Source organism: Ursus arctos, unplaced genomic scaffold (assembly GCF_023065955.2).
Source record: "Ursus arctos isolate Adak ecotype North America unplaced genomic scaffold, UrsArc2.0 scaffold_31, whole genome shotgun sequence".
Taxonomy (NCBI): Eukaryota; Metazoa; Chordata; class Mammalia; order Carnivora; family Ursidae; genus Ursus; species Ursus arctos.
In genome coordinates this window covers 20,950,907-20,975,725 of record NW_026622997.1, presented here as the reverse complement: position 1 = coordinate 20,975,725, position 24,819 = coordinate 20,950,907, and the positions used below count along the sequence as shown (strand labels likewise).

Sequence of the window (24,819 nt, the reverse complement as noted above, 5' to 3'; positions counted from 1 at the left end):
CAGATAGTAGTGACTCCTTTCGTACGGTATTGAATTTGAAAGTAATAAACCTTCCTAAGCCTCTGCGGGAACTGTGACGTGAAACGTTAAACTTTAGTTCTGAAGGATGCAAATGCAGTCAGAACTGACACGTGGTTACGAGGCGTTCCGGGCTCAGGACCTGGGACCGACGGCAGCTCCAGGGTCCCACGTGGCAGGTCAGCGCCCAGCTGGAGCAGGAGGGCCTGAAGCGGGCCTGCAGCTCCCCTCACGGCCCCGCGGCTCCAGGGACACAGTTTCTTACGCTGGCAGCAGCCGCGGGGGCTCCGGGGTAGAGGTGTGTGCTTAAAACCCTTAGTCTCGCGCCCTGACGTGATGATCCGTGCAGTGTGGCGGGTTCTGCATCAGAGGACACGTTATGCGCGTTCATCCGTTTCAGGTAGAAGTTAGCGAAAGCTCCCCCCTCAGCAAAACATCTTAGCGCAGCGCTCATGGTGTCAGTTTGTATACGTGCTCAGCCTGCTAATGGAAACTCGCTTTGACTATACCCGGATAGCTCCAGGGTGGAATTATGAATCAGGGTTTCAAAATAATGTAAAATCTTTTTTGTCAGGAGCGCAAAGGACAACAAAGTTAGTTTTACAGAGCGTGGTGTGTGGTGTGTTTTAATCCTCTGCACAGTGGTGTGTACTTTCATAAAGCAGCGCCACATCCATGACGTCGCTGGATCTTTCCAACAAGCGTGTTAAGTAGACATGACTTGTATGGGCCCTATTTGACGGACTAGGAAGCCCAGACTCGTCTGTGGAATAACTTCCCCGGGGCACAGAACCGGGAAACATAACCGTGTTCTCATCCCCGTCCTGATGCTCTTTCCACGTGCCTACCCAGAGGTCCATCGAGTGAGAGTCCTAGTGTCTCTGAGCTTGTCTGGGTGCTCGGCTGGAACTTGGAAGCCTCCCTTCAAGTTTTGGAACATCATTGATGTTCCAGCCACTTGGGGATGTCACCCAGTGAAAACCTGTTTATTTTAAATCTGGAAATTGTCTTTTCCCCCGTCTTGGTGCTCATGCCCTCGTGTTGTCCTGCAGAGAAGACGGAGGACGACGTGGAGCGGGAAGCCCGGCTGGTGGAGCAGTGGGTGGGGCTGACCGAGGAGAGAAACGCCGTGCTGGTGCCCGCGCCGGGCAGCGGGGTCCCCGGGGCGCCCGCCCACTGGTGAGTGGCCTTCTCCCCACACGGGCCTGACAGGATGCAGCAGATGGCCTGCACCAGGGTCATGCGAGTGACTTTCCAGGATGTCGCAGCCCATGCTGAGGGCCATGAGCTGCTCAGGGAAGGACCACCCATGTCTTCGTGCTGCCTTCCCTCCTTCCTTCCCCACAGCGGCCAGCTTCCTCTCCCAGGAAGCCGGGAAGCATCTGTTTATTACGTGGCCAGAAAGCAAATACCACACCTCAGTGTCTCCACCTGAGCAACTTGGACACCGTTTCTTCATCTCCAGAAACTCTCTTATTTCGGCTTAAGAGAAGGGTGTTTCCAGAGTCCACTTGAAGAGGGGAGAAAATATATTTTCTTCTTAGCCCTCGTGCCTGCTCAGTTTGGTCACTAGCATAGAATCAGGTCTTGAGCACTAAATAACCATGGTCAGTCAGTTCATTGATCAGTCCATCCGATGCTCATCAGAAACAGCATGGTGTCCTAGGCTCTGGAGTCAAATAGATCCAGATTTAGTTTCCACCAGCAGCCCTTTAAGTGTTAAATGTCGGTAACTTCTCTGAGACTTTGTTCTTTTTTTTTTTCTTTTAAAGATTTTATTTATTTGAGAGAGAAAGAGAGCACGGAGCTGTGGGGAGGAGCAGAGGGAGAGGGAGAAGCAGACTCCCCGCTGAGCAGGGAGCCTGGCTTTGGGCTTGATCCCAGGACCCCGAGATCACGACCTGAGCCGAAGGCAGATGCCTGAGCCACCCAGGCGCCCCAAGGCTTTACTCTTAATCTGTGAATGGAGCCCTGTTTTTGGTACTGTTGAAAGGATTAGAGAGAATATATTAAAATTATTGATAGTGCCCATTTGTAAATGGTAACTACTCCTGCTGCTTCTTATTCTCATTCTCATTACAAGAATGCGTCCTAGGCATTTAGGAGAAATCAGACTCCTTTTGAACAGAGAGTGTACATGCCCAGACAGTCTCTTTAAGGTAGGCGCAGAAACATCAGCGGTGTTATTTGTGCCTGTGATGATAAAGGAAAGTATAATGGATTTGATAGTATTATGAAACCAGAAAAGCTGCATTCACTGGCACTTAAGTTGGGACATAAGTTGCAATGTTTGTCCCTGCACATTCTCCCGCTGTCCTGGAGTCCTGCAGGGCACACGCGCAGTCTGTCTGCCAGCCCCATGGTTGCAGACGGCCACCTCATTCCCAGTGTTGTTCTGCTCCCTGAGGCCCTGTCTAGACAGTCCTCCTTACCCCAGTCACTTTCATTTGAGCCATTTCCAAACTTCAGGTCATCTTGACTGTAAAATGTGGAGTCCTGGGTCCTGCCCTAGGTACTTTGATTCACAAGAGGAAGGATGGGCCCAGGGCTTTTCATTTTCAGAGCCCTCCCCCCTCCCCCAGATAACTCAGATGCACACGGGCCAGTTTTTGATAAAGGACTGCTTTGGTCTTTTTCATAGACAACCCTTCCTCCTTTGATATGTCTTTCATTCTCTCCTTCTTTAAGCTTTTTAATGTTGTCTTTTTTGTTTACTTCCTCTGGGTTCTGGTCCTGTCCCCTGTCTCCACTCTTAACAGCATCCCTTCCCTTTTTCCCATCACTAGGCCTATTTCTACAAAGCCATCAAATTCTTTGTTTCAGTTAATTACATCTGATTTATGTAACTGGTAGTTCTTTATGGAAGTCACATAATTCTCACGATGTGTGTTAACAGAGACATCAAGAAATGTTCAAATAGGGCTCCTGGGTGGCTCAGTTGGTTAAGCATCTATCTTGGGCTCGAGTTATGAGCTCAGGGTCCTGGGGTCGAGGCCCACATCGGGCTCCCTGCTCAGTGGGGAGTCTGCTTCTCCCTCTCCCTCTGTCCCTCCCCCTGCTCATGCTCTCTCTCTCTCTCGCTCTCTCTCAAATAAAATATTTTTAAAAAATAAAGGAATTGTGCAAATATTTCATGAATAGAGTCTGTAACCCCACAGTGGTTCTTTTCCACTTCCGTGCCTCTGTGGTGTTCGATTATCTAACACGATGTAGTACACGTATTTTGTTATGATTAAATTTTGTTGTTAAATTTAGGGTCCCACCACCCGGAATGGAAACTCACATACCGGTTCTCTTCCTTGATTTGAACGGTAAGCAGACCCCAGGGTTCCAGGGGCCCTCTCATTTCATTTAGGTTTGTAATCTCTACAGACCCACCTGATTTTGATTCCTTAATTACTTTTCTCATCAGTCATATGCTGTATCTAGGTGACGTTTTTAGCCCAACCAAATGTATGAACCTTGACATGTAACATCACTAGAAGAGAGAAGTGGGTATTTAGTCTTAAAAAGAGAGTTCTGCAAGATTAAGAACTCGCACAAAAAGTGTTTAAAACAGAGTTGAGAGACATTAATGGACAGAGGGATTACCTGAGAAAGTAATCCCCCTCAGAGACTCTGAACCTTTAGGCTTTGCAGGGCTCTAGGAATCTGCATTTCTGATTAGTGCCATTTGCTCCCTGCCCCAATAGCGCCGATGCCAGAATGTAATTACACTGTAAAACCAGCATTAAGGGTTGTTCTTTACGGTAGCGATTAGATTGAACCTGTGTGAACCAAGAGTGATGGTCCTCAATGTATTTTAGCAGGAAAACCCATTTTCAGAATGAAATCTTTTTTTTTTTTTAAAGATTTTATTTATTTATTCGACAGAGATAGAAACAGCCAGCGAGAGAGGGAACACAAGCAGGGGGAGTGGGAGAGAAAGAAGCAGGGCTCATAGCGGAAGAGCCTGATGTGGGGCTCGATCCTGTAACACCGGGATCACGCCCTGAGCCGAAGGCAGACGCTTAACCGCTGTGCCACCCAGGCGCCCCTTCAGAATGAAATCTTAAATGGAACCCTATGTGTAGACTAAAAAGGAAGAGTTGCCAAGTGGCGGGATGGGTGGGCTCAGGCAGGCTCTTCTGCACGGCCCCTGAAATCTCAAAACACAGCCTGGAAACCTGTCATTTGGAGGGAAGACCCGGGGAGGGTCACTTTGGCTCTTCCTAGGAAGAATTGTTTTAAGAGCCTAGAAGTAGGACATGTGCCTTATGAAGTGGTGGGCTCCCTGTTATTGAAGGATACGTGCAAAGGTTGGATGACCACGTATAGAAATTTGTGAAGGTGAATCCCACATGGTATTGGAAGAAGGTGATCTTTGTATTTCTCCCAAGTGCTTGGAACTTTGATTACACATTGATTGTTTAGCTGTTCAAATCTCTAATCGTGTAAGTTGTGTAAGTAGGACACAAGCCTCACACCAGGCTATACAAGGAATTGACCTCAGAAAGCACCAAAGTCTCAGCTGTGTTTTGTAGAGAAAATCTCTGCTCCTAGGATTGCATATGGCATATATTTGTCTCTTTTATTGGAGACTCATAGGGTACCTTCTTGGCTCTCATAGTTGTTTCTGTAAAGGATAAAACCTATTGTGAGGAATTAGAACTGTGGGATAAGGAAGGGAAGAAAAAAATGAAAGTGCATTATGTGTAAAAATGATCGGTGGAAAGCATATTTTAAAAAATTCAGTGTTTGCTTGAAAAAATGACTTTTCCTTCCACTTCTGTTTTGTGCCCCGGATGTGGTCAGCCGATGACCTTAGTGCCAACGAGCAGCTCGTGGGCCCCCACGCATCGGGTGTGAACTCCATCCTGCCCAAGGAGCACGGCAGCCAGTTTTTCTACCTGCCCATCATAAAGCACAGTGATGAGGAGGTATTTGACCCCTACCGTTCTGTTTCTGGGCTTCAGATGAGTGCACCTGCCTACGGGCCTGTCTTCCCGTTGAACTGCTGTGGTCTGCTTTGGGGGAGAGGACTGGGGACTTTAAAAACTTGAATGTGTGTTGTTGCTCAGAAAAAGAGAGGAGAAACACGTATGATTCAGTGGGGCTGCGTTTCTCTTCTCGCTGTCCTGTGTGTTGTCAAACCGCAGCCCCTGAGCTGGGTCTTTTCTGTGTCCCCAACCCTTCTCTTGTTCTCAGGTTTCAGCCACAGCCTCCTGGGACTCCTCAGTGCATGATTCCGTTCACCTGAATAGGGTCACGCCACAGAACGAAAGGATTTACCTAATAGTGAAAACCACGGTGCAGCTCAGCCACCCAGCTGCTATGGAGTTAGTATTACGAAAACGGATTGCAGCCAATATTTACAACAAACAGGTAGTAACAGGGCCTGATTCTGCTGTTGCCTACATGAGCTCGAAGTGTCTTCCTTCTGTCTTTCACAAAGTTGTGTTTTGTGGTGCTGTTACAGTGGGTATGCAAGTTGTCACCACACTAGCCCAGTTATGGTCTGACTCTTGTTGACCCCAGATAACGGGGCATGGGGATGGCACAGGCAGATGTCAGCCATCCAAGGACGGTCCCCCTGGGCCAATTTGAGACCCATAATCCTAAGAGGCAGTGGAGCTATGACACGTCGCTGTTTGAAAAAGGCCAAGTGCCAAGTCCAAGCAGGTTAGTGACAAAACAGGACGAGGGGCAGGTCCAAAATAAATGCTTGCTGCTTCCCCAGATCTCATCCTACAGGTGCTGCCAACAAAATGGACCTTCCCCAGTTTTCTTCTGTGCAAGGATGGACTAATTAAAGCCTATCAAGATCAGTCAGTTGAGCGTCCAACTCTGCTTGAGATTCTCTGTCCTCCGTCTGTCCCTCCTGCTTGTGCACTCGCTCTCCCTGTAAAAAAAAATTAATAGGGGCGCCTGGGTGGCTCAGTCAATTAACCATCTGCCTTCCGTTCAGGTCATGATCCTGGGGTCCTGGGATCCAGCCCTGTGTCAGGCTCTCTGCTCAGCGGGGTGTCTGCTTCTCCCTCTGCCCCTCCCCACTGGTACTGCTCGCTGTCTCTCTCTCTCAAATAAATAAATATAATCTTTAAAAAAATAATAAAATAATAAATCTTTAAATAAATAAATAAATTCTATCAAGATCAAAAGGAAGACTGCCAATGAGAAAGAAGAGCGACTCCCAAAATCCCTGAATGGACTACAGATTCTATGCTTTAATCCCCAAATGACAGCTGGACGGTGTTGTCCTTCAGGGTCAGAGACAAGGATTTTTCAGTTCTGTTTTTCTGAGTTGTTGCAGGTGTATCGAAAACCTAGTACTTGATAATACTTCTACAGTTTGTAAAACGCGGAATAAGTTATGTATTTCACATCACTTAATTCGGCTTTCCTTTCCTACCAGAGCTTCACCCAGAGCCTGAAGAGGAGAATATCATTGAAGAATATATTTTATTCCTGTGGTGTAACCTATGAAATAGTATCCAACATACCAAAGGTAAATACATATGTTATTTTTTAAAAATATCGAAATAGAAGTATTGGAGAATGTCATAATTCTTCGAACTTCTAAATCATTTTCTTACCACAATTTGGATAAAAATATTGTTCACATAAAAGTATTGTAATTCCAGGAAAATAAACAAACAAACAAACGTATTGTCATTGCCTTCTTGTCCTTCAGGCAACAGAGGAGATTGAGGACCGGGAAACCCTGGCTCTCATGGCAGCGAGGAGTGAAAATGAAGGCACTTCAGACGGGGAGACCTACATAGAGAAGTACACACGTGGCGTGCTGCAGGTGGAGAACATTCTGAGCCTCGAACGGCTCCGGCAGGCAAGTAACAGCAGGATCTGGACTACAGGGTGAGAGCACCAGCCTCCCCCACAAATGGACTGAGATGAACTTATTTACCAGACACCCGCATACTATTCAATACCTTCTACTTAAGGGCTGTGCCTTTAGATACATTCTTTCATTTAATCTTCAAGATGGCCCTATGAGGGAGAGAAACACTGTCAGAATCCCCTTTTGTAAGTGAGAACATCGAGGCCGGCGGAAGTTAGCTCGCCTGCTCAAGGCTACACCGCTAAGAAGTTGGTACAAAGTCGGTCATAAACCAGGAAGGCTTGACTCCAGAGTCCATGTGCTTAGCCACATGCTGTTACTATGTCCCTAATTTTGGGGGTCCGGGTTAACTTCTGCAACAACAGCAGGGCATTCCGATGAAGCTAACCCACTAGGCAGTGGACTCTGAGGCGGGAATTGTCATCCATAGAAGCAGTGGTTGAAGTTCATGGAAAGTGCGTTGTGAGCAAACAAGAGGACTAAGATTGGCATCTGTCTGAAAAATCTGCCTTTAGTGGAAGTCCCCGAAATTGCTGCGTGAATAAAACACAAGACAGCATAAAAGTTAATGGTCGTTTTGCAAATGAGATACATCGTTAGGGGTATTTCTTCTCCGTTTTCTCTGCCTACCTCTGTAAACAAACTACCCCATAGATGTCTTTAGTTCAGCAGTTTTCCTGGTCTTATGAATGGAGAGTGTTTTTGGTAGATTAAGGAAAGAGAAATTAGTGGGTACCATAAGATTCCAGCTTTTATAACTATGGGAAGGAGCGTGGGATTGAAACGATGTGTCTTTCTATATTTCCTAAACCTTCCGCAATAAACATACATTATTTGTCATCAGAGGGGAAAAGAAAATAAATGTTATTTTGACCTTTGCAGGCGGTCACGGTCAAAGAAGCACTGTCCACCAAAGCCCGGCACCTGCGGAGAAGTCTCAGCACCCCAAATGTTCATAATGTGAGCACCCCCTGCCGAGGGTCTGTTGCTTCTGTGATGTGTCTTGGGATTTGGGGTGTGGCATGTAAGGGCACCTGGGGTTCAGGGTTTACTGGCGTGGGCATCCCGTAGAGCCAAGCCTCGCCTCTCTCCCAGGGAAACACACCAGAAAGCGCAGTTACGGTCCCACGTCTGAGCCTTTAGCGGAATTTTTCCGGTTTCTCTTCAGAAGGTTATCTCCTTGAAAGATGTTTCTTGAATGTAGTTGGTTTAAGGGTGGTCAAGTCAGCTAAAGCTCCTGGCCTCCAGAGCTGCTGGGTGCTGCTCTGAGCTCGTTGCCCCAGTGGGTTTTCCTGTGCTGCCCGTCATGGTGACAGGGCACTGCACTCCTCCGTCTTGACACTCCCCTAGTCCGCGGTCTCTCCGTTGACCGTTTGATTCTCTCTCTCAACCAGTTCATCTAGAAAATCCAGTTGACAGGAACTGCTTAGTGGAGGGGTCACGGTCATGGGAAGAAAAGCCAGACTAGTGCACGGACAGTTTCAAAGCAGTCTCTCTTCTCTGGAAGCAGCAGAGTAAAAGACCCTCCCGAGAAGGAGCACAGTATCGTTACCTTGCTTCTTTCCAGAATCGCCAGGAAATGATTAAAAACATGGGGAACATTTATAAAAGCTGTCTCAACAGCAGGGCCCTGTACATACAGGTTACTTCTGACCCCAGTGCGATTGTTTAGAAACTGATATGAGAGACTCATAAAGTGTAAATTGGAAAATCAACTTGGTACACACATCAGTGCCTGTGGGATACAGGTGAAGTGGTACTTAGAGGAAAACTAGGCTCTGAGTTCCCTATCGCTCCGTTTCTACAGCCAAATACTAGACGGTAGAGAAAATGAAAGAACAAGAGCCACTCTTAGGGACATATGGCTCTTGTAGTAAAAAGAAGAGTAAAACACGCTGAGGGAAACATCTGTGCTAAAAGGTAAAGACAGATAACCTAACGGAGTATTCTGTCCCCACTCCCAGCCCCCTAGAAAATGAACCTACATCTGATCAAGACCCTGAATCTCACTGCTGATATTTATGGGGGACAGAAGAGAATGTTAAGTGACACAAAAGGGACTCGGTGAGCAAGGAGGAAACTGTATAGGCACAAATGACCTAGAAAAAAGGAAAGCGTGTGAGCTAGTGTGACCCTGATTCAGAATTAACTGACCATGTGTCTGAGACATTTGAACACTGGGGAACATCGGGTGCTATTTAGGAATCACTCAATTTTTTTACAATATGATAATGATACTCTGGTTTGTTTTTGTTTTAAGATTTTTTTTTTTTTTTAAGTAATCACTACATCCAACATAGGGCTTGAACGCATGACTCAAAAGTTGCACGCTCTTCCGACCGAGCCAGCCAGGCACCCCATGGTTATGGTTTTTTTAAAAGGGAAGGAGGAATTCTGTATTTTTTAGAGATTCACAGAGAAGTATTTATAGATAAAAGATTTTTAAGTCAAAAGAGCAAAATCAGAATAAAAATTTTTTAAAGGTCATAATAAATACTACAGCAGAATTATAATAAATTCAGAGAAGGTGTATGAAGATTAGAACAGAGGTGTATGAAATAGAAAATCAACAATAGAATCAACAAAGCTGAAAAGTGGGCTTTTTGAAAAGACTGGTCAAATGGACTGACTTCTAGTTAAGATTAATTGGGGGAGGAAAGAAAATAGTGGATATTAATTCCAGTGTTATTGGCAATAAAAAGGGACGTAGCACTACAGAGAGGACAGAGATTTAGACAGCATAAGAGCAAACCATGCATCACGTTATATCAGTAAATGTAAAAGCTTCAAGAAAATGGAGTTTTCTTACAAACACCAAATCATAGAAGAAATAGAAAATCCGAATGCAGCTCTCACCATAAATAAAGCCTACACTCACGGAGAGAGAGACTGTGTTCATTGATGGGAACACACAGTATCAAAAAAAAATTGGCACATCTCCTTAAGCTGATCTGTAAATTCCCAGTGTAATTTCTTGTAGGATTTCATAAGCTGACCCCAGAATCACTATGGAAGAGCAGAGTTGAAGGTGCATATGCTTTATCTAGAGCCCAGAGATTCCAGGCCTTCACACACACTCTAGAGCTCCTCATAGAAACGTAGGAGGGGGCTCCTGCCTGGCTGGTGAGCATGCAACCCTCATTCTTGGGGTCGTGAGTTTGAGCCCCACGTTGGATGTAGAGACTAAATAAATAAATAAATAAATAATAAAACAAACTTAAAATAAAAAAGCAACATAGGGTGTATTTAGAACGAAATAATGCTGAAATGGTATACATGTCCATCATTGTGGGGTACAGCTAGAGTGGTACTTAGGGACATTAACAATAATTTATTTCATCAGAGTTTGTAATAGAGAAAAAAATTGAAGCAGCTTAGATACCTATCTAGAATAGAACAAATAAATTCTGAGACTAATGAAAAAGACCATGTATGGTGAGATACCACTTATTTTAATTATAAAAATATGCAAAATAGATATCACATGTGCATATACATTATATATATTTACATATTATAGATGCATGTATTTTTTATATAAATCAATTTTTGTGTACATAAGTAACTATGCAAAGCCTGCGTGGGAATAATTACCCCAAATTTAGTATGGTGGTTCTCCTGAGGATTGCAGAAGGAAAAGGGGGTTGAGACTATCATACAGGCTTCAGCTGTAAATGTGACATTACATTTCTGTATTTCGGTGTAATTTATGTTAAATACATAAACCACATTGATAAAACCATGGTTCTCTTACAGGTCTCCTCCAGTCGACCAGACCTTTCTGGCTTTGATGAAGATGATAAGGTGTGCATCTGTGCTGTGGGCATGGCTAGCTTACTTAGCAGAGTCAGAGTATGAAAAGTTAGGGTGTCTTGGTGTTCTTAAAATCTCAGGACTTCCTGTCTTAATCTTATGCAGATCGTATCTTCTACCTGTCCATTTCCAGGTTCAAATACTTGATGTGAAATTGCTGTGCACTCAGCGTTAACATTGTACCTGGCATATTTTCCATACCAGCATAGTCCTACACAGAATTGAATTATCTGTGTGTTTATGGGTCTAACTCAGTGATTTAAGAAAGTATTATATCTGCCATTGCAAAATCAAAATTATTCCAACTAGGTAAATTCGGGATTTAAAATTAAGGACATTTTGCAACATGACCTTCCTCAGCAAATATTGCTTAGATCATTTATTATTTTTAAGTTATTTTTTAATGTTTTTTTATATTTTTAAGTTATTATGCCAGGGATTGAGTGATTCAAAGAGCAGAAACACAGATTGTGTCATCAAGAAGTTTGAAATCTAGTCTTTAGAGGCAGGCAAGTTGAAGTAAGATTAAATAAGCTTATATGATACATAAATGGAGTTTTCTTTCCTTAGTATACCAGTATCTTAGGCCAGTTTGATACTTTTAAATCTCAGGCATACATAGAGTGACCATACCCCCTGGTTTGCCTGGGGCAGTGCAAGCGTATGCCTGCTACACAAGCGAAATTATTAATGGAACCCATTCACTCCAAAAAGCGTTTCATTGAGGTCTTTAAGTTATCTAGTCACCCTAGAGACACATCAGATTTATCAAGGTGGCTCCCTTTGTAGGGGGAGAGAGGAAAATGGATGGGACCTTAGGAATTCAGAAGGGATTTCATTCCATTTGTCATGATTTTATTAAATCTCTGACATATATGATAGGATATTAATATTAACACTCTAGCCATACCTGGGTGTGACAGTACTTGTCATATTATTTAGCCATTCATACTTTTCTATGTTTGAAATACTTTATAATAAAAATAAAGAAGAACACTTGCTGCCAATAAAAAATAGGAAAAACCTGAAATCTGGGCTTCACTTCTTATTTTAAAGGGACTTAATTACAGCTAACCCATATCTTTACTTTGTAGGGTTGGCTAGAGAACCAATTAGACATGTCTGACTACAGCTCCAGTTATCAGGATATAGCCTGTTACGGAACTTTACCCAGGGATTCGCCTCGAAGGAGTAAAGAAAGTAGTGGTGAGATTGTTTTTCTGTGTTCTTTCTTTCTAATTTCTTAGGAAAAGCATGGGGGGAAGTTCTTTTATAGGTGGCATTTGATAAGATTGTAGTGCGCTGGGTGATTCTAAACTGTCTTCTTGAAGAGAGCGTGTCATGTTCACTCATTTGATTTCTTTTTGCTTTGGACCTGGTATATCACCCGGATAATAATAATGGAATTTTTGTGTAGCCCTTCAGGATTTTCAGATCATTTTCCCCACATCATTTCCTGAATCTGAAGTCCCTTTTGAGACACAAACAAATCTTATTATATTATGGTTAGACTTCATTTTTTACCAAAAGAATATCTACCTGTGTAATGCTTTTGTACTCAGATTTTTTTAGGAGAATTTTTCGATTCCCGAAGCAGCTTCAGTCATGGTATCAGAATGAGCTGGATCAGCAACAGCATTACTATCTAACTGTATAACCTCCCAGGGCCCTGAAAGGAATACCATTCTTTGAAAACGTAAATCAGCCTGTTACCTTACACCTTTTATTTTTCTACCAAATGACATTGTACCAGTGAATTAGGAAGAAAATACAGAGGAGGGAAAGAGGGAAAAGTAAGAAATGAGTCAGAGCAGCAGAGTGGAATTGTTCTTCCTTAGTCACATGCAGCAGGTGGCTGAAGGAAAAATGGGGCTTGTAAGAAAATGTATACAGTATCCATTCCTTGAATATTTATTAGGCCTCTACTTGCTATATGCAGTGAAAGATACAAAAAGGTGCCATTCTAGATCCTGAAATCGAACTGTGGAATGAGATACATAGAAAATAAGATATTGAAGTGACAGAATGCCCAAATGCATGGAAGGGTCATAGACCCCAGGATTACAGAGCAACGGAAAATCAGCATGACTTGAAATCGGTCTAGTCGGCTGCATTTCAGGGGCATCTTGAAAAGAAGGTAGAAAATTCAGTTTCTGCTTTCTTTGATGCCACCCAGCCCTTTGCTGACTCTTTGTGACTTGGGAGATAATCTCCACTCTTGCCCACACTGGTTTTCATCTTTAGCCAAATATTAGCCTGTTAATTTCTTTGTGGAACCAGATATTCCCGTGGCTAGGTGATGACCGTGCTCCTGGTGTGCCCGTCAAATCGTGCCTGTTTGTCTCTCCCAGGTTGTGCATCAGAGAACCCCCACGCCTTAACAGTCAGTCCTTTTAAAGCATTCTCTCCCCAGCCACCAAAGTTTTTCAAACCCTTAATGCCTGTCAAAGAGGAGCATAAGAAAAGGGTGGCTCTTGAAGCAAGACCGCTCCTCAGCCAAGAGGTAAGTGCTGCCCGTCTCTGTACTGCGTGGACAGCAGAATCGTGTTGCGTGTGGGGCAGTGACCGTGCCTGTGAACGTGCCTGGGTCACACGGGGTCACGGCGGGATTTCTTGCGTGGTGCTCTTGATGTTACTTTCTGTGCATTTACGGCTTTTCAAAGCTTTTTTTTTTCTTTTTCTTTTCCATCTTCTGAGTGAGAAAGAGATGTTCCCCTGGGTGCTTTGAAAATATGACAGGCTTTCTTTATTAATTTTGTGTACTTATTTTTACGTTGGTAAACGCAGTGGTGCGATTTGCCGTGGAGTGTGTGTAGTCTCGTCAGAGTCCATCGGTGGTCTAACCACAGCCCACCAAGTTGCACTGCTCACATGGGGTCGGAAGTGTTTGCGTTGCTTTTCTAACTGGCACATACTTACTGTGTATTTTCGGCTGTCGGCGTCTTCTGTATGTGATGCATCTGTGTGTCTTAACCTTTGCAGAGCATGCCTTCACCTCAGGCACATAACCCGGGCTGCATTGTGCCCTCAGGAAGCAATGGCAGCAGCATGCCAGTAGAGCTCAATAGCAAACGTGAGAAGAAGATTGTAAGTTCTGGAACCATTTCTGTCCTCTTGCCTGGTGGTGGGTTTTAAGGCCCTTTCACAGACAATCATCCAAATCCTATAGAAGACATTAAGAGAATGTACTGGGTCTTTGCTTTTTTTTTTTTTTTTTAATGTGATCACCAGTAATGAAATTTTGCATGAATGTGGCCATGACCTGTGATTTTTTTCTAAGTGTTCATTCTGTTTTACTTATCTTTTTGCTCAGTAGCAAGTTGCTTAGAAAAGGGGGATAGGCACTCTTACGGGTTCTAGTCGTTAAGAAGTGTAACCATGAGATCACGTTCTTTGATCTTTCTAATGTGCCTATATGCATATTGCCCAGATTCTGAAGTTAATCTACCTAGAGGAGTTGCACTTACTTGGAGTGAGTAATCATGCACTTAGCGTGGGTGTGTTTGTAAGCTCCTTCCGCGTTGCTTGATGCCCTCGCCCAGCTTATTCTGTAGCTTGTAGCCCCGCTACGAGCCCTCGGTGCCCCCGCCGCCCACTCGGCATCTCAGGTAGCCCATTCTTGTTTGCTGGCAAAATAGGTCTCACCCCCATTTGAACTCCCCCCCCAACACCGGTGTTGGTCTTGCTTTGGGGATGGCTGATCTGTACTTCAACCACAGGTAGGTGCAAGCTCTGCCTGGAGAACAGTCATTCCCCAGAGCTTGGTTTTCAAATTTGAAAATAGTTTTTAAGACGCTGTATACCAGGCACTTTGGATTAGCAGTGATACATCAGTTAAAAAAAAAAACCAAAAAACCTGTATTCTTGGGCCTGGAAACAGTTGTCTTATTTTGTGTCTCAGCTTTCACTTTCCTGTGGCTTCCTAGGCTTTGAAACAGTGAGGCTGCTCCGAGCGAGACGGAGCTGCTCGATGTTCACATCTGTGCACAGTTCGCATCTGTGTGAGCAGATCTCCTCTCCCGGCCGCAGCGTGGCAGACCAGCCCAAGGACTCACTGGTGTGAGGTCCTCTAACAGTTCTAAAATGTGCTCCTGATGCACACTGTGTGAACCTAACAGGAACTTAACCTGGCTGTGCAGTCGGCCACCCCCTGCATGCTTGGAGTGCTAGCGAATCTTCAGAAATGGCCTTCTCATTCCTCCTGTCCACTGAGGACAGAAGAAAAGGCACCTTTTCCCCCTCGCCTCTGTCTCTCTCCCCACCATTGCCTCTGTGTTCTCCTTACCCCTCTATCCCAAATCCCCATCGTGGTTCCTGCTGGAGAAGAGGGTGAAAGTCAACAGCTGCCCCTAGATCTCTGAATTCTAATTAATTGCTCGGTCACCTACTTGACTTCCCCCTGCTTAATTAATAAGGCTGTGGGATAGACTAAAAAGCCCAAGTAGCCAGTTCGTTACCACTGCAAACTCTCTGGCTCTCTGGCTGATTGGATCTGTCTGTTGGTTGACTTGGAACTTGCACCATGTTGCATGGATACTAAATTTAAAACCTCTGCTACTGGTACGTTTCGGTAGAACATCCCATCGAGACATTCCTGGATGACCCTTCTGGGTCTGCCCATCAGATGGCTTCGCTGTTGACAGAGTTTGCCTCATCGTTTACTTTCCTTGTAGTGTTTTTAGATAAAACCCATCTCGGGACTTTTAGCTAGCAGAGTGCAGGGTGGAACCGGCCTCTCGTAACTCAGCAACTCTCAAGCGGCAGTTAGGCTCTGCGTGATCAGACACACCTTGAAGTCTGCTGAGCAGGGTCTGATGGTATCATCCTTCTTGCTGGACTCTTGAGAGATCTGCCTTAGAAATCTGGCTCAAAACAACAACAACAACAAAATCTTTAAAGAAAATGAGAAAGAGGGGTGCTTGGCTGGCTCAGTGGGAAGAACATACGACTTGATCTCTAGGTCGTTGAGTTCCAGCCCTAAGCTAGGTGTAGAAATTGCTTAAATAAATAAAACCTAAGTTTTTTTTTTAAATAAGAGAAAGAAAGCTGTCCCAATATTCTTCATCTCTTAAACTATTGAATTGTTTTATTTATTTCAGATAGCAGCTTTTCCAGGATCTTTTGGTAGATTTTAAGGGTATTATTTGCTTGCTCTGAGGTTCTGGTTCTCTTCGGGAAGCTTTCATTTTATTTCTCCTCTTACAAATGGACGTAAACTGCTTTATTCCTTTGTTCCCCATTCACTCTCCTTCCTTTTCCATTCTTTAAAAAATCAGATTGTGAGTCAGTGCTTTGGTCTGATCAGAGGAGGTTGAAATCATCTTTTACAGTTTCACGTAAAATATAGTATTATATAGCTACCCTTGATTCTTTTTTTTTTAATGTTCAGTTAGCCAACATATTAGTTTTTGATGTGTTCAACGCTACCCTTGATTCTGAAAGCATGGTGTGTTGTCTCATCAGTTTGAAAAGATACACAAATGTACTTCATGTCTTGTTTGAATAAGATAAAGACAACAATATGCCTTTGGAGTCCAGCTTTTTTTTAAAGTCATGAAGCAGAGAAAAAGGGTCAAAAGGAAATCACTTCTCCCTCTCTTGAGTCTTGCATAGACAGCATATGGTTTATTTCTCCAAAGGACTTGAGTGGCATGCCCAAGGTCTCACAGTTAATGAGAGCATAAGAACAAAGGCCCCATTCCTTAGCAGAATTGGGCTGACCCCACTGACTCCAGGTGCTCCCCAAAATAATGCAGTTTCAGTTGCCATGCTGCTGTTGTTTCTAAAAAAGGCTGCCAGTGGCACCTGGGTGGCTCAGTCGTTAAGCGTCTGCCTTCAGCTCAGGGTGTGATCCCAGAGTCCTGGGATCGAGCCCCACATCAGGCTCCTCTGCTGGGAGCCTGCTTCTTCCTCTCCCACTCCCCCTGCTTTTGTTCCCTGTCTTGCTGGCTGTCTTTCTCTCTGTCAAATAGATAAATAAAATCTTAAAAAAAAAAAAAAAAAAAAATGGCTGCCGGCCTCTTAGTACCATGGACAGAAGCACTGGGGCCCTAGGCTGATACAGTCCTTCCAAAAAGAGACATCTCCCTGCGGGACAACAAAGTCCCCATTCCAGTGGAAGCGAAAATGACTTTAATCAAGGCAGACTCCTTGCGGGGAGTCACTGCTTTTATTGGGGGTTTTGATCCCTTCTTAAAATCAAGCTGTTTTGTCTATAGGTAAATATCAGTTTCATGAACTGAATTGCAAAAACCAAATCATGAAGACTGTAGCTATAGAGGGACTTGAGAACTTGACTCCTGCTTTACTTCTAGGTAGGGTTTTAATCTTTTTTGTCCTTAAGACATAGTAGGAAGGTGCTAAGCTTAGTCTCCTTTCAGATACAATGATAAATATTTCTGGAGTAGAAAGTCTATCTAACCAGATTCCCTGAAGGTACAGTTTAACCCAAAGAGCACAATTAAGTGCTCTTTTTTCCCTTGAAGGCAATAACTTGATAAACCTTCAGTCTGTTTACATGTTGGAAAACGTTTCATCTCTACTCAGTTTTCTTTTTTCTGAAATTCCTTGTCCCTACTCCGCTGGTCTCTCTCTTTGGGTCATTCCCCTTCTCCCAGTCCCATCCCAAGTGCACAACTATGTACTGATCCCTATTTGAACTTAATCTCTTGGGGGTTTTGTAGACTCTTCAGTTTTACTAAGCTCATTCTGATCCTTTAGGAATAATTTTTTATCTTCATGAGTTTGATAAATGTGCACCTGTTTCTGCACAGTAAGCTCATGATTGAATATTTCATTCAGCAAAGCTGTATTTTAGTATGATGGGCCTTTCCTTAGTCTTCAAAAGAAATAACTCCAGGCATAAAAAGGGCCCCAGATTACTAATTCTCATATTCAGATTTGGTTTTCCTTGCAGCAACTAACTTTTCAGTAATTAATTGCATCAAAGACTCCTGGTCTTGGGGAATTATATTTCTTTGCCAGCTTAAATCAGAAGGAAATATAAGGGGGGGGCACCTGGCTGACAGATTTGGGAGAGAATGTTACTCTGAATCTTATTCTCAGGTGGTGAGTTCAAGCCTCATGTTGGGCATGGAGCCTACTTAGAAAAGAAAAGAAAAATATAAGGTTGCAAACACTAGAAATTCAATGTTGAGTCTAAACACGTCAACTAGAGAACCTAGAAAATACAGGCAAAAACTACTGATTGAATTTGTCCAATCTTTGCTCCTTTCCAAACATTCTCCCCGCCCCCTTTTTTTGACAGTGCTCCCTAACGTGGAATGTAGCTGAAAATAAGATGGCAAGATTAGTGTTGCCAAAAATTTTTGTTTTGCTAATTTCTGGAAGTTTTATTGCGATATTTGATATTCATCTTTGATTAATAGCCATGGAATTAAGACAACTGATGCTTTTACATAATGTATATTCAGGTTATTTTAAAAACTAAGGCACACTGAAGAATATCAAGGTACTGATTTGGATAGTTAGCGTTTACGCAAAAGAAAGTATTACTATAAAATTCAGTAGATGTTGATGTTCATTTGTGACCTGCCATCTGCCCTATCCTTCGAGTATGTTCTTCTTCCGCTTCCCCATCCTCTCTCTCTCCTCGACCTCTTGAAGTGATACTTTAATGAGTAAGGTTAATGTTTTGGTTGCAGATTTATAGTCTCCCTGTTACTATACCAAATGGAATTTCCATCCACTGGAACAGGGTCCAGGATTGTTCAAAGAGCAAGGACCCAAAGCGATAACACCATGAGGGCAAGGACCATACCTGTTTTTGCTCAACACTGGTATTCCCAGTTCTTAGGACAATGGGTAGCATATAGTGGATGCCTGATGAATACTTGTTGAACATCATGTTGTAAGAGGAAAGGAATATTTGCAATGTCATCAGATGTTTATGAGGTTAATAAAATGGCTAGATGGTAATACCATTTTTTTTTTCTTTTTAAGTAAGCTCTATGTCCACTGTGGAGCTTGAACTCATGACCCCAAGATCAAGAACCATATGCTCTACTGACTGAGCCAGCCAGGCGTCGTTTATCATTTAATTTTATATGAACATGAAACATCCTTATGTTTTATACTGTTTTCCACCAAATACAGAAGAATCATCCATTCAGGGACAGACTGGGGAGTTGAGGATACCCACTTCTGCATATTTACCAGTCTTCACAAACAGAATTCTAAAGCTTTTGACAAAGGAGATTTTCAGTGACATCTCAGTACCTTCCTCACCTTCTGGCCAGATCCTCTATTCATGCTTCTCCAAACCCGTAGACAGTGTTACCTGTAAGACTGACTGTTGGTATTTTACAGCCTTACGGCGTTTAATATAACACTGGGAACGGGTGTCGAAACTGTGTTCTTTTCCCTTTCCACTGTTGAGGTCTTGATTTTACTGCCCTCTTCACCCATAAAATAGCTCAGAAACCTTCTGCAAAGTACTTTCCTCACCTGCGCTTGGCTTCCCAAAGTGAGGATTGTAAGAACAAATGTAGCAACAGCTTTTCTCTGCCTCCGGCTGCCCCTCTCCTCATTTAATTGCAAAAGGTAAAACACCACAACGGAAAACTAATCATTAATTAAAATTAATTAAAGGTGTACTGCACTTAAACCAGGGAAGGAAGCATTTCCAATTAGCACTGAGTGAGCACAGAAGAAATAAATCTCCTCCATGTTAGGTGATAATGGGTTTATGCCCACAGATCTCTGAGAATAATGCACTTGTATGTACCATATGTGACAAGACTTAACCAAACTCAGAAAAGAAGAAAAAAAAATCCCACTAAACATGTGAATGTGAATGCCTTTAATAGGAATATATTTGAAACCTGTCTCAACAATGAAGTCGCCGAAAGGAGCTAATGAGTGACTTTTCCTTCATTACTACAGGACTCTGAGGAGGAGGAGAATGATCTGGAAGCTCTTAGCAGGAAGCTGATAAGTTCACAGCCTTACGTACCTGTGGAGTTTGCTGACTTCAGTGTTTACAACGCCAGCTTGGAGAACAGGGAGTGGTTTTCTTCTAAAGTAGATTTGACGAACTCAAGGGTCTTGGAGAAAGAAGTATCCCGTAGCCCCACCACCAGCAGTATTACCAGCGGCTACTTTTCCCACAGTGCCTCCAATGCCACGCTCTCGGACATGGCGGTCCCTTCCAGTGACAGCTCAGACCAGCTGGCCATGCAGACAAAGGATACAGACTGTAGTGAGCATTACGGACCGTCACTTGTGCACGATTTCAGACTGTCCTCAAACAAAGAGTTGACAGAACTCGAAAGAGGCTTGGTGAAAGATAAGATAATTTTGGTGCCACTCAAGGAAAATAGTGCCTTAGCCAAAGGGAGCCCGTTGCCCCAAAGCATCCCTGAGAAGAACTCCAAAATCCTCTGTCGGACTGGCTCCTGTTCAGAACAAGATGCCTGCTCCCACAGAAATGGCCAACCAGCCAGAGAATTTTACCCCGGGGAAGTGACCGTAGAACACACCACAGATATCCTGGAGGACCATTCCTTCACAGAGTTTATGGGTGTATCCGATGGGAAAGATTTTGACGGTTTGACAGATTCTCCTGCTGGAGAGCTTTCAAGTAGAAGAAACCTACCAAATAAAACGGACAAGAAGAGTATCTCAGACAGGCCGCAGGACCCTGCCCAGCTGCATTCCTCGGCGCAGAGTGACCAGGTAATACATTCCAGAGGCCGTCCTTTGTGTTCTGTGAGCATGCCTGATCCTGCACCAACCCCCAGAGGCAGGCGCTTCACCACGTGACTCTGTAGGAGAGATTCACTCAGATGCTGCTGACGGGGAGGATGGGCCCCCGGGGAGCAAGCTCACTCACACTTTCGCCCAGCTGGCTCCGTGGGGCTGCGTGCCTGCTCGCGCCGGGTCAGAGTGGGACTACAGAATATATAGGACCGGTGGCGTTTCTTACTGGGCTGTGGTTTGATGCTGAATAAGGATCATTCAATCTCAGATGCATTCCCAGAAACGTTTAATTAACTGGCTGTCCCAAGGCATTCAGACAGCATCTATCATATTTCATCAAATCTGTAATTTCTATAATTATTAGATAAACCATCATTTTATGTATCATTACAAAACAATACTTCCAGTTAAACTGCATCACACCAGTAGTTGTCAGACGCATCCCAATTTCAGACACGTTAAAAAGGGGCGATGGGGGAGGGAAGTATGCATCGAAGAATGGATTAAAAAACCAGTCATTTGGTGCCCAGAGCAGTTGAAGTTTGGTCTTTGGAAGTTATTGGGTTGGTTTATTATAATGTTTCATTTTATAGTTTCATAGTTTAATTTTTTAATTTAATTCCTAAACTAATGGAACAAAGTGGATGTTTGCTAACAGTCCTGAGAAGAGCAAATGATATAAATAAGAGATTGTCCGCTTCGGGGGGGGGGGGGGCTCTGCTCTTCGCCACCACTGCTTCCCATTCGGGGTCAGTGTTTTGGTCCCACACCCCCACTGCAGCTGTACGAGGGGCAAGGGAGTGCCTGAACATAGCAAAACAAAGCTCGGACAGAACTAGAAAGATATCTAGAAAGATCATTGTGCTGCCATTCGGTGTCTGCTTTGTTGAGAAAGTTATTCCAGTTTGGTGGCTTTTCCCCCACAAGCCTTACTCCCTTTCCATACTAACCCTTAAAATTTCAGGGTGTGTCACGCACACAGCACACTAATCCATGCACTACAAAAACCTAAACAGTGATTCCTTACCATTAAACAAACAAACAAACAAAAAAAGACTTTTTTCCCTGGAAGACTAAGAATAAAGTGACTCGTTACTGTCCTTGGAAACAAAACATTCGTTTGTTTCAAAGTCTTCAGCTGTCCTCACGCAGAACCTGCCCTGCTGGCCTGCATCAGCCTGCCAGTCCCTCTTCCGAGAAGTCCAAGGGCTGGTTCTTCCCCCTCAAACAGTGCTTCTCTCTCTCTCTCTCTCTCTCTCTCTCTTTCTTTTTAAGATTTTATTGATTTCTGGGGCACCTGGGTGGCTCAGTCGTTAAGCATCTGCCTTCGGCTCAGGGCGTGATCCCAGCGTTCCAGGATCGAGCCCCACATTGGGCTCCTCCGCTGGGTGCCTGCTTCTTCCTCTCCCACTCCCCTGCTCTGTTCCCTCTCTCTCTGGCTGTCTCTCTGTCACATAAATACATAAAATCTTTAAAAAAAAAAAAAAAGATTTTATTGATTTCTTTGAGAGAGAACACAAGCAGAGGGAGAGGGAGAAGCAGGCTCCCCGCTGAGCAAGGAGCTCGACCTGGGGCTCTATCTCAGGACCCCGGGATCATGACCTGAGCTGAAGGCAAACGCTTCGCTGACTGAGCCCCCCAGACGCCCCTCGAATAGTGCTTCTCCAGTCTAAGCGTGCAGCAGACGCACCGGTCTTGAGAGTGCCTCTTCAGAATTCAAGGCCCCAGGAGTCGCTGCCACCTTACCGACGTCCCACTTCAGTGCGGGCTGGAGCAGGGGGCTTGGGTGTTCCCCCTCTGCTGCAGTGCCGGGGAGTCTGAAGGCTGCATGGGGGAAAGCAGGGCCCCAGGAGAGGAAGAGGCAACAGTCCCTCCTCTTGGTCCTTGCTGGCATTACTTAGAACCAACAAACAGGAGCAGTACCTGAGTTTTGTTTTCAAAGGCTCCAGAATAGTGGTTCCTGCCAAAGATCCTGCTTTAAAAGTGGAATTTAACAAAAATATTTGTGGTTATCAGGGTCATGTGGGATTATGGCAATTCTTTTTTTTTTCCCCAAAAAAAATTGCTTTAGTATTTTTGTTATAATACTCTTGGGTTTTAGTAAGTTGCAGTAATAATTTTTTACTTTAACTTTGGGTCTTGCTGTCATGACTTTTCCTAGAAGCCTCACCTTGGGGTTAGGTTTCTCCTTCATACAGTGTAAATCCTAGAACTGGATTCCATTAAAATCACATCCCGTGGGTCAGGGAGAGCCCCTTTGTGGGGTGGGTGATGTCTGGTGGAGAGTGGTCCCTGTATGTGTGTGTGTGTGTGTGTGTGTGTGTGTGTGTGTGTGTGTGTGTTGGAGTTGGGAGTGGGGGGCCTGTGGGTGTGGGTGTATGAGTTGGGGGCGGGGGGGCCTGTGTGGGTATTGAAGTTGGGGGTGGGGGGCCTGTGTGTGTGTGTGTATGAGTTGGGGGGGGCTGTGTGTGAGGGGGGTGTATGGGTGTATGGGTGTGCTGGAGTTGGGGGCGGGGGGGATCGGAGCTTGAACTCACCAGCCTCTGCATTCTAGGGAAGCACGACCCCTCGGTGAAAAGCAGCCCGGGCTTCCTTGCAGGCCACAGCATCTTTGCTCCGGCTGCCTTGTGGAAAGCACCAGCACCATCTTTAAAACATGCTGCAGCCCAGCCAGGACCTCAGACCAGCGTGGAGAAGCCAATGCTTCGTGGGCCACCTACTTTCTCCTCCCGAGCTGGGAGCAGCGGCACTTTGTCACACAGGGGAACCGGCAGCCTCTGCTTTTTTCCAGAAAGCCAGAGAACCGAAAATCCTGGATTGCATTAAGTGGCAGTATTTTTGTTTTGCACTTAACGACTACACACACCCACTGTGTAGGACCTCCACAGATTCAGACAAACTTTATTCTTGTACAACTAATTTTAATCAGTTCTTACTGTAGAATCTGGAGTCAATGCTCTTTTTTTTTTATAAATAATATATATGATGTATATGAAATGTATATCTATAGTATGTTCAGGGACAGACAAGACTGCTCGTGAAAATGCAGATAAAAGTGGTTTGTAGAAAATCATAAGGTACTGGACTCGGTTACACAGCAACTTAGGTAATCATCTGATGGGCGAGCAGATAAGAAAGATTTGATCGCCTAAGAACGAGGTTGCAAATCCCTCTTTGCAGAAAAGGTTCCAGAAGGCCGTTCTTTACAACCAAAGAACTTACGTGAAGACTGAACGTGTTTGCTGTCCGTTCTTGTTTCATGTGTACATATGTGTCTGACTGCAAGTTTGGTGCCATATTGCTCTTGGTTGCCAGGCCCCTTGTAGCTCGTTGTTCTCTGTCCTGTTCCATAAGCACACTGAAAACCCCCACAGTTCTATTCCGTGGTCTTCCACCTGACCCAGCACCTGCTGACGTGACATTGCAGTGTCACTGTTGACAATGCCTGGGGTTCTGACTGCAGCCTTCCTCGTCCTTCAGTTTGGCCTGGACAGGCAGGTGGGATGCAGAGAGCAGTATGTATTACTGTAGGAAAACACGAGGACACGCCTGGAGTTGGGTGTGGGGAGGAAAGGGATGTTGATTTTTGTCTTTTTGTGGGTGGTTTTTTTTTTTTTTTTTTTTCCTTTTTGGATTGGTAGGCCTCGTTGTGTGGTTTTGCTGTTGTTATTTTACTTCAGTTCTGGAAAACGCTGAGGAAGATCGGATGAGCTCTCAAGGTCCCAGGTGCCTGCTTCAACAGGTTTGCCGCAGACGATGGAGCACGGAGGACCCCGCTGTCCACGGCTCCTCTTGCAGAGTGCTCGTCGAAGGATGACGTGTGTGAGGATTTTCACAGAAGTCCTTTATGCACCTGTCCTGTAGAAGCTTGTACAAATCACGTGGATGTACAGCAGAAAGCCCTTGTGGGAGAGGGAGAAGGCGCACAGCCTGCTGTACCTTTTTAAGTTCCTAGCATCAGTAAGTGAGTAAGATTTTGGAGACTTCAATGAAAAGCTGCTGTTCCTGATTTTGTGTATAGTGAGCCGACTGTAGTATTTTACTATTGTCTGTTTAAAAAAAAAAAACAAAAAAACTGTAATTTATATCCCCTTTCAACTTTATTGTATTTAATTGGTACAGATTGTGTGTGTGTGCGTGTTTTAGAATACAGACTGTCTAATTCAGATTTTAAAACGTCAGTTGTTTGTCTTTCATAACTCTGCCACCAGCCGCAGATCTAACTTCCCGTATTCGTATGTATATGCATGTCCCCGTCGCCTGAACGAAATAGGAACAGGCAGCATTCATTGAGGGTGTAATGTGTGCTAGGCACTGTTCCCACCATTTGATGTGTATCATCTTGCTCAATCCTCACAGCAGTAGGTGCCGTGGGTGCTGCTGTTATTAAATGTTTGATGCTGGAAAACCGAGGGAGAGGGGTGGGTGAG

At 44.3% G+C, this 24,819-nt stretch overlaps 1 protein-coding gene across 8 annotated transcripts in view; it reads left to right on the top strand.

Annotated features, from left to right (window-relative positions):
- KIF13A (kinesin family member 13A) overlaps positions 1-24,565 on the top strand; it is a 204,032-nt gene extending 179,467 nt beyond the window's left edge. For 3 of the 8 annotated variants that reach the window (XM_057304947.1, XM_044388766.3, XM_044388770.3), the window contains 14 exons: positions 1,071-1,197; positions 3,274-3,329; positions 4,813-4,937; positions 5,206-5,382; positions 6,413-6,505; positions 6,692-6,844; positions 7,739-7,816; positions 10,613-10,660; positions 11,764-11,875; positions 13,021-13,172; positions 13,652-13,756; positions 14,100-14,141; positions 19,574-20,365; positions 22,944-24,565. In XM_057304947.1, coding sequence (XP_057160930.1) covers positions 1,071-1,197; positions 3,274-3,329; positions 4,813-4,937; positions 5,206-5,382; positions 6,413-6,505; positions 6,692-6,844; positions 7,739-7,816; positions 10,613-10,660; positions 11,764-11,875; positions 13,021-13,172; positions 13,652-13,756; positions 14,100-14,141; positions 19,574-20,365; positions 22,944-22,964 — 2,081 coding nt within the window. In that variant the 3' untranslated portion in view covers positions 22,965-24,565. The remainder of the gene's footprint in view (positions 1-1,070; positions 1,198-3,273; positions 3,330-4,812; positions 4,938-5,205; positions 5,383-6,412; positions 6,506-6,691; positions 6,845-7,738; positions 7,817-10,612; positions 10,661-11,763; positions 11,876-13,020; positions 13,173-13,651; positions 13,757-14,099; positions 14,142-19,573; positions 20,366-22,943) is intronic. The other 5 variants (XM_026511547.4, XM_057304945.1, XM_057304948.1 and 2 more) reach the window with 3 other exon arrangements.
- The last annotated feature ends 254 nt before the right edge of the window (positions 24,566-24,819 follow it).